Here is a 13588-nt window from a genome sequence, read left to right as displayed (position 1 = left end):
CCAAAGCTTTCTCCTGTCTTTTTTTAGTCCACGCTCTCTTTTCTCCTGGCAGCAGTTTGAGTCTGCAACCATCATCCAAAGAGATTTTCAAACAATACTCTCAGCTGAAAGATGGGCGTGCACGTGGGTGCACGTGTGCATGTTGTCGCTGGATTAGGTGTTGCAACAGAGCTGAAGAATCAACAGAGGAGAGATATTATTAGCCTGACTTTGGAAAAGAAAAACCATTTTAGAACATCTAGGTAATAATGAATTTAGCCCACACAGTTTAAATAAGTAGATCATTAATCTCAAAGGAAATTCAGTTGAACGAATGATTGAAACCAAACTTTTGAAACATTCTTGTGAGATAAGCATCGGAAGTTTGTACATGTATAAAGATCTCTGTTCATCTCTCCCGCTCTCGCCCCCCCCCTCTGCCGTTCTAAGCCAGCGGCCTCTTTAATTGGCGCTCACTCTGCCTCGCCACTGAGGTCTGACTACGGCCCCGATGACTGGCAGCAAACACTCATCCATCTTTCACTGTCTTCCTTCTAACAACTTTTTTCCTCTCACCCCTCTGCAATAAGAGTCAACTTGCTCCAGACCATGTGGGCTCTATCTTTACTTTATTTTTAATATCCATCTCTTCAACCGTATTTATTGCAGTGATGGTTTCTCTTCACCCTCCTTCTCTCTGTTTATTGCACTTTACCTCTCCGACAGATAAATTCCAGGGCATCAAGAGGGAGCAGAGTTGTATGTCGAGGCCAGCGAGCTGACTGACTGACGCTGAGGGATGTGCCCGTTGAGAACCACATCTTGCTAAAGAGTGTGTGAGCAGTTAAAGCAAATTTCACAAAATTTGCCCCCAGAAAAAGATGTTTTTATCTTTGTTGTTTGCTTGTTATTTTCAATGGTTGCTTCCATCTTTCCATCTCACTCACACACACCTCGAAGGAAAATGTTAGATCTTTTCTACTCTGGTATCCAGCTGTGCTCATAGCAGGGATTGATTACAGACTTCCAGGTAAATAAGCTTGTGAGGCAACTGGTCCACTCAGACATTTGTCAGGCAAATGTTCGGCTTTATAAACACAACCATTTACAATCCACAAATAAAACCATTTAACGGCAAGTGGGCACGTCACGTGGAGCATGTCTGAGTTTTTCTGAACAGGCTTCCATTGTTAAGCTAACGCTGCAGAGAGCGGCTGACCAGGCTGCCCGGAGCTGCAAACGCTTGCAAAGACAACAGGAAGCACAGCAGACACGAGACACTAACCACACTGGTTGGACAGATTCTAACCAAATGACACTTGTTGACAACTATTATATTTGATACAACAGCTCCACCTTTGAATGAGCTCAAATCTGCAAATATCTCTAAAGAAATCTCTAAAGAAAATCATGCAGCAGGAAGAATATTAGAGATTATCACATTAGGGTTGAGGGCGCCACATTTAGCATCAATGTCATATGAAGTTTCACAGCCAGACCAATGAGGAGACAGATTTAACGTGCGTGCGTGTGTGTGTGTGTGTGTGTGTGTGTGTGTGCACATGCGTGCGTGTGGGAGATGGAAAAATGGAAGCAGAAAGTGGATGTATCTCACACATCTAAACCATCAGTAGGTTTGTGTGTTAAACGAGGAAGAGTGTTTGGGATGAAGACCAGCAGGAGATGAGAGGGCAACAGAAAGGAGATGAAAGAATGAGAGCATCTGGAAGTGGACCTGGTGCAGCTGCGGTCAAGAACAACCACAAACTCACGATGATGATGATGATGATGATGATAATGACGATGATGGGGTGAGCATTCATGTAGCTACATGCTGCAGACCAACCCTGCTGACGGATGCTCACACCAATCATCTAAACGGGCTGCAGACGTCTAATAACTCTGAGCAGACATATTTGTTTACTATTCAGTGCGTGAATGTGGTGGATGATAATCTGCCCATAATGGGAGACAGTCAGCGCACGCTGCGGCTGTGCACCCTCGTACTCCGAGTTTAACCCTAACGTGTGTCTGCAGAAAAGCTGCAGAACGTTTGGATGAGGCTCCATTATGGATTTTTGGGTGCCCTGTCTGAACAGGGGTAAGTACAGTTTGTTATTTGCCTGATAAAAAGCCCTTGGCTTCGCTCTGCCTGGTCAGTCGGTTGTTGGGAAGGAAGGAGCCTGAATAACCGAATTAGGCCCTTTTGTCCCCTGCTAAAGCGGAAAAAAATGAATGTTTTTAGAAATGAATGTAGGAAGGCAATCATCGGAAATATATGAGTCACTACTTGCGCAGATTTCCTTCAATAACCGTCGTCACAGCAGCTGCAGCCTGCCCCGTGTTCACGTTGCCATGTGCTACCGACAACTCCTTCCGTGTTTTTCCCTTGGCTCTCCCAGTCTGCAGCACCCCAGTGCCTGTCTGTGCACTGGGTCACATGGGTGCTGTGGGCTGTTTCACCTCCCATCAGTTCCCGTGGAGGACTGTCAGGGTGGATCAGCGGGCCACGCGAGTCTAACGCTGACACGTTGAGACAGCTCCGCTCTGACTGGGAGGGGTCTACTGGACTGAGCACAATCTGTATCTCTGCCACACTAATACACACAGAAAAACACCCCAGCACAAACACGCCAGACAGCGGAAGCTGTGTGTTTGCAAACCAGTGTGTGTGATCTTGCTCTGAAAATATGAGTCAAACCGCGGGGCACAAGCGTGCTGCTGGCTGTATTCCCTCGGTAGATGTTATGATTCATCACCACCCCGTTAAAAATATAATACAACAATGATTGCAGGCTAACACGCCAACATAAATCAAAGGCAGCATTTGATTTTCAGCGTTTTGCTGCCGCAGTTTTACCGGATGTCCTGAAATGGGTCAACGTGATTGATGCGCAGCAGGAGCAGCGCAAGGCCCACGAGGAGATAAACACAAATCAAACATATCTGAGGAAGGACGCACTGGTGGATGAGAAATATGGTCTCACAAAGGCAGGGAGAGTGACAGGAAGGGGAAAAATGAGCCGCAACCCTGGAACCAAGTGGCGGTTGAAGGAGACGGCGGTCTGGACTGGAGGCCGGCGTTCGCCTGCGTCTCGCCCGATTGCGTTTCTGTGAACACCCGATGTGGAAGACGCAGATGTAGCTGAATTTAAAGCAATCGATTGATCGACGGTTGTCCATTTAGAAAGTGTCAGAATAAAGAGGCTGGTGTTGAGGGGGAGGGAAAATGTGTGACAGCAACAGACAAAACCAGCGAGAGAGAGAGAGAGAGAGAGAGAGAGAGGTGGTGAGAGAAAGAGAATGAGACAAGGGAGAGGAGGGACGGAAGAAGAAGGAGCTTCCTCCCATGATGGAAGGAAAGATAATGATCCACCTCTGAGGGACCTGGATGAATACTGAAGCCAATCTTCCCTGCAGGAGGTTTGGAATCAAACAACAACACATTTTCCCACCACATCCAAATTCATTTCAAACTATAAAAAGCTTGAAATGTTCGTGCAGCGAGTTTATGTTGGGCGGACGCGACAGGAAGTGCGTCTCTCCGGGCAACCATCAAGATTGAACCTACGATTGAAAGAATCTTGTTTGCGAAGTCGCAGCGTTGAGCACATCTGCGACGAGGCGACGGTCCGCGCGTGTGATGGCTGCTGAGACTGAGGGGAGAGATTACGGCTGCGCCCATCCGAGCGGATCCCTCGGCTCTGCTTCTGTACGAAAGCGCAGATGATTCGGCGGCTCCTCCAAAGAATGTGTGATAAATGCGACTGGATGGGAATGAATGGGGTGCTGCGACAAAGAGGGTCACGGTGACACACTGTTAGTGGCAACAATCACCCGGCTGCACGTGGCATCTTTAAAATGAAAAGGAGGAGGAGGAGGAGGAGGAGGAAGAAATGGGAGAGCTCCAGTGAAATGTCCCACAGTGTTTTTACAGCAGTGCAGAGAGAAATGGTGGTGGGGGGAGGGAGAAGCAGCGGGCTTGATGTGTGTCATAATGGGAAGCTGCAAAATACCCTCATCTTCAGAGCAGCTGGAAGTCTCTTCCCTGGTCATGGTGGAAGGAGAGCAGGATGGAGGGAATGGGAAGTGCTGTCCAGCTGGTTACTTCTCAGCTCAGTTTCGCTTCCTTGGTCACTCTTCTGAGAGGCGCTGCAGTTTCCACTGAGCTAACGAGCTGGTCTAAAACTAATCAAGAGGGAAAAACAGGAAGTTCCCATCCACACACACAACAGAGAACCACGGAGCTGGGATTGAACCCGAGGTCCCTGCACCAACAGACCACCCAGTATTCCCCTTCCTGTCCAAAAGTCTGTGGATTTCATGTGAATCCAAACAGATGCACCATGCGGGGCCTGGGGGGGGGGGGGGTCACCATTATCATCTGTGTGTTGTTAGCAAGGCTTTTCCTTCTGATCAATGGTGCCAACAAGACAAACGACCAACAGAGATTATTATCAAATCCTTTAATAGAGAATCAAAAGCACGGCTGCTATATGACCTGGGATTTGGGCTGTTGCCTGTGAAATCAGGGCCTGCGTGTAATGACGTGAGCGGAAAGAAAGAAATAGTTTATATGAGTCAGACACGAATGTGACCTTGATGTGACCTTCACTTCAGTGGGTGAAGAGCGGAACACGTCTGACATCGATAGTGCAGCAAGCTCATAGATTCCTTAAGAGATATAAGAAATCGGGAAGGTTAGTATGGATGCAAATAAAAATGAGCTGGAGGATGAAAGCTGGTGTCAAAACACACACACACACACACACACACACACACACATATATATAAAATGGCTGTTGTTAGTTCATCCAGCCAGACTATTGGGGCCCGGCCTAATCCTGTTATCAGGCCCAACAGATGCTGTTGACAGAACAATAAGCATGGGGGGGGGGGGGGTGTCAATATGGCGGCGTGACACTGAGGAGGTCACAAGCCAAACAGCAGCTGGATCATTGGCCGGCTGGAGCTCAACTCAGTGTCGGTCACACACACTGGATCAACTCAATCCTTTATCTGTATTTAAATCCAGTTTTCCATGTTAGAGAATATATACGTACATGAAAATGATATTTAGAGATATTGAAGAGTATCTGAGATGTAGTTAACGTTAAGCACCACTTAAATGTCAAAGGAAAAGCGCCGGTGCATTAAAGCGTCCCACAGTAACCTGTCACCTATATCAGTGCTGCCTTCTGCACTGAGACACAGACAAAAGACCAGTGGAACAGCTGGCTAACAACTGGCATGACAACAGCAGCCAGCTACAAGAATCCTTAACTGGTTCAAAGAAAACGCTCATTTCTGACAGTCATAATCAGCCCTATAATGGGAGCGCTTTACATAATATTTTTCTCCTTACTAATTCAAATCCATATTTTTGTGTTTTATGTTCTGCATAGTGACATTTAGTGCAGCACACATTGAAAAACAAGGGCCCTGGTTGCCACGATGAGGAAGTGTTCAGCTCCGTGCTCCCTGACTTTCTGGTTTGTGTCCCAGTTTAACTAAATCCCATTAAAACAGCTTTCATCTCACTGCACTTCATTACTGGCATAAATGCTGCAGATCACTCCAGAGAGAGAGAGAGAGAAAAGGGGGAGAGAGAGAGAAAAGGGGGAGAGGGAGGGATTAGAATGATACAAGCTCATCTAAAATGTTACGCTCTTGAAACCCAGCAGCATTTTTAATGAAGAAACTGGCTCTAAATTCTCTGTATTTGATTATCCAACATGGCGCTCTATGTCATTAAGGTCAAACAGGCGTCTGTGTGTTCCCATCCACACAAAAATAATCAGCAAATAAGGGAACAGGGCATTTTCCTTTATAAACCTAGAAGCAACATCAGTTTAGAATGTTAACTAATTCAAAAATCCAGGGGATGAGAGAGAGACTGTATGTTTGTGTGAGAGAGAGGGAGAGGGAGAGAGAGGAAAACAAATAGGAGCTTTGCAGCATGAGCGAGATGAGAGAGGACAGGAGGGAGGGAGCCGCATTGTGTGTATGATTGGATGCGATGGGTCAGAGGCTTTCACACGCATTTATGAATGCGTATTTTAAGCAAGACCCAAGCAGAGCTAATCTTTGCTGCTTGCCTGAATGAGGGTGCTGATTAAGAGCTAATTATACGCTACAGATTTGGCCTCTGGTGACGACCGTGCTGATTTGACACAGCTTGGACTCGGGCCTGGGTGCATGCCTGTGGGCTAAAGCTCCAGATAGCCATGCAAGTGTTTCTACACATCACTGGAGGAAGATGTCAGTGTGCATGATGCATGCTGGGAGGTTACTCTTTACAGATGCTATTATAAATGCTTTTATTTTGACGGGTTGCATATGCAGCCAAAATGTGCTTTATTCTGCGATTTCAGCTATCGTGTCTTTTCTTTCTTGTTGTTTTTTTTTTTTTCCAAAAGAGACTTTGTTTCTGGGTGCAGGAGGTAATGTTTACACGGAGGGAAAGGTAGTTGGATGGAACGGGAGACACACTGATGTTTGCAGAATGTCAAAGTTTGGCAGCGATCTAAAGGCGGAGGAGCAACAGAGCTCCCAGCTGCACCGACGACGCCTCAGCAGTGGAGAGAGAAAACTCTACACCGTCACCTCTGTGTCAAGGACAAGTACATTCACAGCTACATCGCACCTGGTCACTGGCTGCGCGTGTGCACGTGTGCTTGTGTGTGTTTGTTTGTGTAAAGGGGAATGAGAGGAATTGTTTTTGAGCCGTGTATCACTCCAGGCATCCTAATAACCCAGCATCTCTGCTAACTCACACGCACACCTCACGCGCATGCACGCAGGCACACGTGCACGACCTTGCTTGCCTATCTTTATTATTAGTGGCAGCCTGTGGCAGTGGACTGGAAAATTCCCATCGAGAAACAAACCAGCATCTGCATATTACAGGCCTGCCTCACGTCTGCCACGAGCGAATAAATTAATACATGAATAACAATGAAAGTCGCCATGACTCGGTGACTCTGTGAGCTGCGTGTGCGCGCACGTGTGTGTGTGTGGCTGTCGGGAGGAGGTGCACTTGTCACATTTGTCTTTGCTCAGCTCGACTCGCTCTGTATTCACATTAAACCAGTCCAGATCACAACTCAGATGTCCAGCCGTAAGAATCAGGAACCTTTTTAAAAATTTATTTTATCCTGATTCTAAAGACAACAAAGGATCAAAGGTTGACATTTGATTGCTGTGAATGTATTATTAATAATAAAAATCGCCTGCGTGTTATTTACATTCTTGAGACGCTGATTTCTGCATTTGGTACTTGGCCCTGTGCCCCCTCCAGTCTCAACCAGTTCACCCAGTTCTGTTCGCTAAACCTTGACTACTTCAGCTTGAGTAGGTGCCTCCGAGATCCATTTCCCAGCAGCTCCCATTTGCTGCGGGCAGAGCTGGTTCCAGCACCCGTCTGCTGGTCCAGAGCTGAGTGAGGATGAAAAAGCGTGTGTGAACTTGGGAAGTGTGAGGAAGAGCAAACATCAGACGGAAGCGAACGCACCCTCTCCTCTCTGCCCCCGCCAGATTCCACCCTCCTGACTCCACTATTTCCCCTCCATCTCAATCAACTGCATCGTGTTTACAGTGGAGCTGCTCTCTTCTGCCTCCATCGGCCCGTTTTCCGCTTCTCTTTTCTTGGCGTGCAGCTGCCAGTTTGGCCCCTCTCAAGGTTGATGAGGTGGAGGTGTGACGGGGGGGGGGGGGCTGAAAAGGCCTCTTTGTGCAACAAATCAGCGGTTTAATGTATCTAAAGGAGAGAGAAGCTCTTCGGGTTCTTCCTGTATCGTCACGCTTCTAAAAGATTCCAACTGTAAAGCAAGAATTGGCCCAGATGGGCGGGGAAGCGAGGCGGGGTCGCGTGGGGGGGGATTGGTGGGATTTGTTGACATTTAGCAGATCTTGAACAGACGGGTGCGTCTTTGCTAACTGGGCCGGGGCGCCTTTGAAAGGAGCCAGATAAGGGCTCCGGCCCGTAATGGCTCGGCCTTCTCCGCTGCTTGACCCGTCACCGTCCCAGTAAACGCAGACATGGAATGATTTCTGAGAGACGTGCCCCTCGGCCCCTGGCCTTATGAACGCCGCGCCTCATGCGTCTCGCACCGCTGAGCCTCGTGGGTCGACCGGACACGACCGCTGACCTTTTCGCAAGAGCTCAATCTGCCCCCGCTCCGAGGGCAAGAGCCCGGGGCAAAACAGGGGAGGAGGACAACGGGCAGAAAGGGCAAAGGGCAGGAATCCTCAATCCTGGTCACACTGAGAGGATGGAAAAAGCTTTAAAAATATTCAGTAGCATGATGATGATGATGATGATTGATTACAGATTTTCCTGATATTGTTTTTCTCTTGCACTGGCCTAAACTGCAAATTGCTATGAGACCTTGTGGTGGCCAAGCGAGAGCCACTTCGCTCTGCTGGGAGGGGCAGAAAAGAGGAAAATGATGAGGCAGAACCAAAATAAAACACAGATGCGCCAGAGCATCCAAGCAGAAAATCCACACTTTAATCCAATTTCTCACGCTTTATTACAACCTGAGTGATAGTCAGACACAGGCCGAGATGAAGAAACTAGAGGACACACACACACACACACACACACACACACACACACACACACACTTCATGATTTAAATGCTTGTCAGTTATCAGGCTATTATTACTACTATTACTATTAGCATTCTTATTATTAATTATTATACCCATTATTATTATTACTATTATTGTTGTTGCTGTTGTAATTATTATTCGTTATTTGATTTCTCCCCGTGTTGGATTTTCTAAAGCAGGAACCTTCTGGTTTTAATAAAAATGGAAGCAGAAACAAGCCTAAAGTTCAGGGTTTGTGCGATGGACCTTTCCTTTATTACACTAATGAAAATGTCAAATCCAGGCCTGAAAAATGCGAAGAATTACACATGCGCCAGAATCTCGATGGAGCTTCATATTTAGCTGAAAACACCACTATTGCTGAGATCCTAACAGTATTTGTATGAACTGCAGGTTTGGCTGCAGTCTCACATTAAGATACGGAGGGAAAGGTCAAAATGTAAAGATTTAGCCTCATTCGTCATGCAGGTTTTTCCCCCGTTGCATCATCATAGGACGAAAGGCAGAAAGAAAAGAGCCTGAACCTACTGTCAGCGCACTGAAGCAGACAGGGAGGGAAACGAGGGGAGACAAGGAGACGATTTGCTGGAATTAACACGTGCACACACATGGACACACGCTCACGGGCACACACATCATAGCGTTTCCTCACTGTACGTTTAGCAGCTAACATCCACACAGATGCAGCAGACTCTGCGTCTTCATTTTCGGGAAAAATTAGAGCACTGACGCATTCTGAAATGATGTGAAACACACAAGTGTGCACACGCTCTCTGAGACACACGCGCACACACACATGCTGGGAGCTTTGGTGAAGATGAGGACACAGCAGGGCAGACTGCCTTGGGGAGGCAACAGAAGGTGAGCAGAGATAAGAGTGTGTGATTGTGACTGCATGTCAGAGAGAATCTGCACAACACAACAGCCCCACCCCCTCACACACACACCCCTCACACACACACACACACACACACACACACACACACACACACACAGTTTGATTGTGCGCATAGATTGTTTCTAATTTCACACTGGCTGTGCAAAGTGTATGAAATTCACCCAGCTCTGCATTCAGCTGAGGGCTTTTTACCAACCAATACCTGCATTTTTGTGTTTTACTGTGCATCTGGGACTTAAAGGAAGGCTAAAGATGGCTGAAGAAGAGCAACTTCCTCGCTGCACAGCCCTGACCGGGACTGTGACTGGAATGACAAAATGTTCAGCTTAAGTGCAGCAGCATCACTGCCAGGAACAAAACCATCAAACACCAGCAGCACTTAATTAGCTTCTCACTTGCTGACTTCACTCAGTTCTGCTCCACTTGAGTGCACATGTGTGTGTGTGTGTGTGTGTGTGTGTGTGTGTGTGTCTTCACCCAGAGCTCTGTCTGAACACATTTTATAAAATTGAATCCAATTAGTTTAACTTCTAATAATACAAGCAGGGAGTAGTGGACAGTGTGTGTGTGTGTGTGTGTGTGTGTGTGTGTGCTGTACTGTTGTGCTAGACTGTACGTGTAATACACCCAGCAGCATCTACCTGTGTTACTGGATGCTTTGCCGTTGCTGATCTGCTTGAGCCTCTTCTGGTGGGACTTGCCGTTGTAGTGGATCTCGGCCTGCGCGGCGGAGTTCAGCTGGATGTTGCAGACTTCACACAACATGTACCGGCGCTGTTTTCTCTCCCGTTTGGGTTTGTGGAGTGCAGAAGGCAGAGAAACCCCCTGTGGGTGCTGGTCCTGCGCCGCACCTTCAGCCTGGCTGTCGCTGTTGGTCTCGTCGTCCATCTGCACGTCCAGTCCTCTGGAGAAGCTGCTGCCGTCCAGCTCAGTCTTTAACACAGCTGATGGGCTGTATGGACGTTTCATGCCTGTGGAAACAGAAAAACAACACTGTGGTACCGCTGCAAACACCAGTCAGGCGTGAAGGATTCTCTCATTTTCAGCCTCGATATTGTACAAAAACCTGTTTCCACAAATCAACTGTGCTCCGCTACATGAACGACACTGTTAACTCGTAACTACAACAGGGACAACCTGGTGACGCCGCTCTTTGACTTCACCGATGCACCACTTGGGGGAGACAGAGGGCTTCATAGGGGCTCTCTGCGGACCACAGTGGCCCCTGAGTCAAATGGGTCCACTTTTCTGGACAGGCCTGCAGCTGACTGCCAGTGTGGATCAGCAAACAAGAAAACAACCAGGAGTCAGCGACTTAACAGCTCTGACGACATTCGTGGAGATGAGGTTCAAATAAGAACACTTGCTGCGAATTCATTAAATATACATATATGCGGACGCTCAGGCTGAATTATTTCTCCCACTGTGCGCACGGAACTGGGAGGACAGTGAAACCAGCCTGGCCGACCTGGACTGGCGAGTGAAAAGGATGGGAGGACGAGGCCAGAAGCAAGATTCCAGATTATTCTGGAATGAAGAAAACTCACGTCAACACCTGTTCTTTACACACGCTCCTGTGGTTACACAAGAATCCCTCCCAGCGCTCCGCTCTCAGCTGTCGCCCCTGCAGATCCATAAATAAATGAAAGGTAGGTCTTCAGAAAAGACAGAGACATTACCACAGAAAAAAGTCCCCGAAATACACCCAGCTGTGCATTTCAGCTGCTGGCTTTTTGCCTCCACCTCAGGTTATTTACGTAAACACCCACCCACACACACACACACGCACGCACACACACAGGTTAAAAAAGTGTCGAGGCCAGCGTCTATGAAAGCTGCTATTCACGTCGCCAATCTGCGAGCACTCGAGAGGCTCCATCAGATGTTTTCTCTAAAGCAGCTCTGGCACCGAATGAAAAAAATTCTCTGTGGTCTGAACCGCACAACCTACAAAGGCTCCTCTGCCAGCCTCTGCGAGCTGCCTCAAATTAGCATGGCTCTAAAAACAAAACCATCCGTGACAACCCGGCAATCACATACCGCCACCTCCATTTTAGACAAAACGAGCCACGATAACAGGAAGTCAGTAGAAGTCGCCGAAAAGGTCCCCATCAGCCTGCTTTTCAAATCCCCTTTACTCTGCAACACTGCCAGACACTGACGCGGGAGTTGCTTCCGATTTGTCAGGTGGATTGTTGCTTATGCCATAATGAATATTAAAACCCATTCCAGAGGCTCCGATTACTCCTCTTCCTCACACACACCACTCCCCTCATCCCAGGGAGGCACCAATCACAGCTGTGACCTGTCCAGGAAGCCCACTTCATCACTTCGGCAATCAAAACCACAGCTCTGCCCACCAGCCCACTGCGATGGGCACCTGAGCACGTGGCAAAGAGGGCGCCGGCGTCCAGGCTCCTCACCGACCTCAGATGTGGGTCCGCCATCATAGGCAACAGCAGCTGCCCTCGGATTTCATAAACAGATCACAAGCAGTGCGGTACACATGCATAAATGAACAAACTAAACTAAATTTATCCTCCGCTGCCTGGAGCGCGTGGAATGAATTCCAGTAATTCAACCGAAATTTAATTCAGTCGAGCGAGCGAGAGCCACAATCAGGCGACAGCGTGTAGAACAGCTAACAGGTGATAGCAGAAAGAAACGGCAATCAGCGCTATCTGGATGTACAAAACATCAATCCAAGCTCATTCCTGACATTAAATAACCTTGACGGGAGGGGGTGTCAGGAGGAGATTCTCTTTATCACAGGGGAGGATATGAAAGAACAGCGGGAGCAGCTCGCTGCATCAACTAGACAAGAAAATACAAGAAACTGAGCGAGAGACTGACAAATGAAGCTCCAGCACTCATCGTATTTGCACAATCTGCCCTTCATTAATGTCACTGCTCCTGTGCCGATGCACCCAAAGAGCAGGCGGAGGTCTTGCCCCTCGATGTTTTCACTGTACGCCCCTTAGAGGGTTAGGGAGGGAAATAAGCTCCCTCTAAGGGGCGTAATTACACACAATGGCGAGCGCCACGGAAAAAGACACTTTACACTGGTGAGGTTTGCAAATCTGTCAGCCTCCGTCCAAATCTGAGAGGAAAGAAGCATGTTTTCTCTAATCTTTGCTCACAGGAAGCCCATCCGTGTGTGTGTGTGTGTGTGTGTGTGCATCTATCCCAGCAGAAAAAAATAAATTGTTTCACCGGGGGAAATTTATTACGCAACATCAGGCTGATCCTATCACTGCATATGTGCATGCGTGCGTGCACACGTCAGAGGGCACTGGAAGAGATAAAAGAACAAGAAGTTAGATTAAAAAGAGAAAGATTACCGGGGGGGGGGGGGGGTGCATCGACAGAAGAGTCTGAATACTGTTCCAGCATTTTACCTGCACATTCTGCACAGAGCTGTTCATTAGAGTTTAGGGGAAAAGTCTATTGTCTGTTTGTTTGAGCTGCACCACAGTAAAGAAGAGGCCTTTTGGGTGTATCCATGGCGATGAGGAGAATTCATTTATGCTGAAAATCAAACAGTCAGTGCCCGTCCTGGCGAAGGTGAGGTGACTCCAGCTGTGCTGCATGGCGTCATCACATCCTGCATGACTGTTGGAGCTCTTTCATACAGAGCGTCCGTGTGTGTGTGTGTGTGTGTGTGTGTGTGTGTGTGTGTGTGTGTGTGTGTGTGTGTGTGTGTGTGTGTTCTTAATCCTTTTTACTGTTCTCAGACTTATTTCTGGTCTCCTAATCTGTCACAGATGGTTTCAAATACTTTTTTTCCCCTCAGTCTCTGGATGAGATTTCTATTTATATTTCTCTGCTTCTGGACACTAAACTAAATTAAAGAAAAATGCCGTTTTCACCACACATCCAATGTCAGGTGCTGCATGTCTTAATAAGCTAAAGAGAGCACAAAATGTCTCATTCTCTGTTTTTATTTTATTTTATTCTCACATATAGGTCTGTACTTTTGCAGCCGTTTTACTGTGTGTTTATCAGAGTGCATTCCACTGAACTTTCCAAATTATGGTTTTTAAAAAACAAAACAGGTTGCACAATCAGCAAAACTACTGAATGGGCTGACATCAT

The 13588-nt window shown here is 47.5% G+C and overlaps 1 protein-coding gene across 5 annotated transcripts in view; it reads right to left on the bottom strand.

Annotated features, from left to right (window-relative positions):
- znf385c (zinc finger protein 385C) overlaps positions 1 to 13588 on the bottom strand; it is a 62172-nt gene that overhangs the window by 34717 nt on the left and 13867 nt on the right. For 3 of the 5 annotated variants that reach the window (XM_057014246.1, XM_057014250.1, XM_057014249.1), the window contains exon 2: positions 10135 to 10464. In XM_057014246.1, the coding sequence (XP_056870226.1) occupies positions 10135 to 10464 (330 nt within the window). Of the gene's footprint in view, positions 1 to 10134; positions 10465 to 11040; positions 11473 to 11533; positions 11593 to 13588 lie in introns of those variants that run through there. The other 2 variants (XM_057014248.1, XM_057014247.1) reach the window with 2 other exon arrangements.

Source organism: Takifugu flavidus, chromosome 18, assembly GCF_003711565.1.
Source record: "Takifugu flavidus isolate HTHZ2018 chromosome 18, ASM371156v2, whole genome shotgun sequence".
NCBI lineage: Eukaryota > Metazoa > Chordata > Actinopteri > Tetraodontiformes > Tetraodontidae > Takifugu > Takifugu flavidus.
Note: the sequence above shows the minus strand (reverse complement) of the source record. Positions and strands in the feature narration are given on the sequence as shown.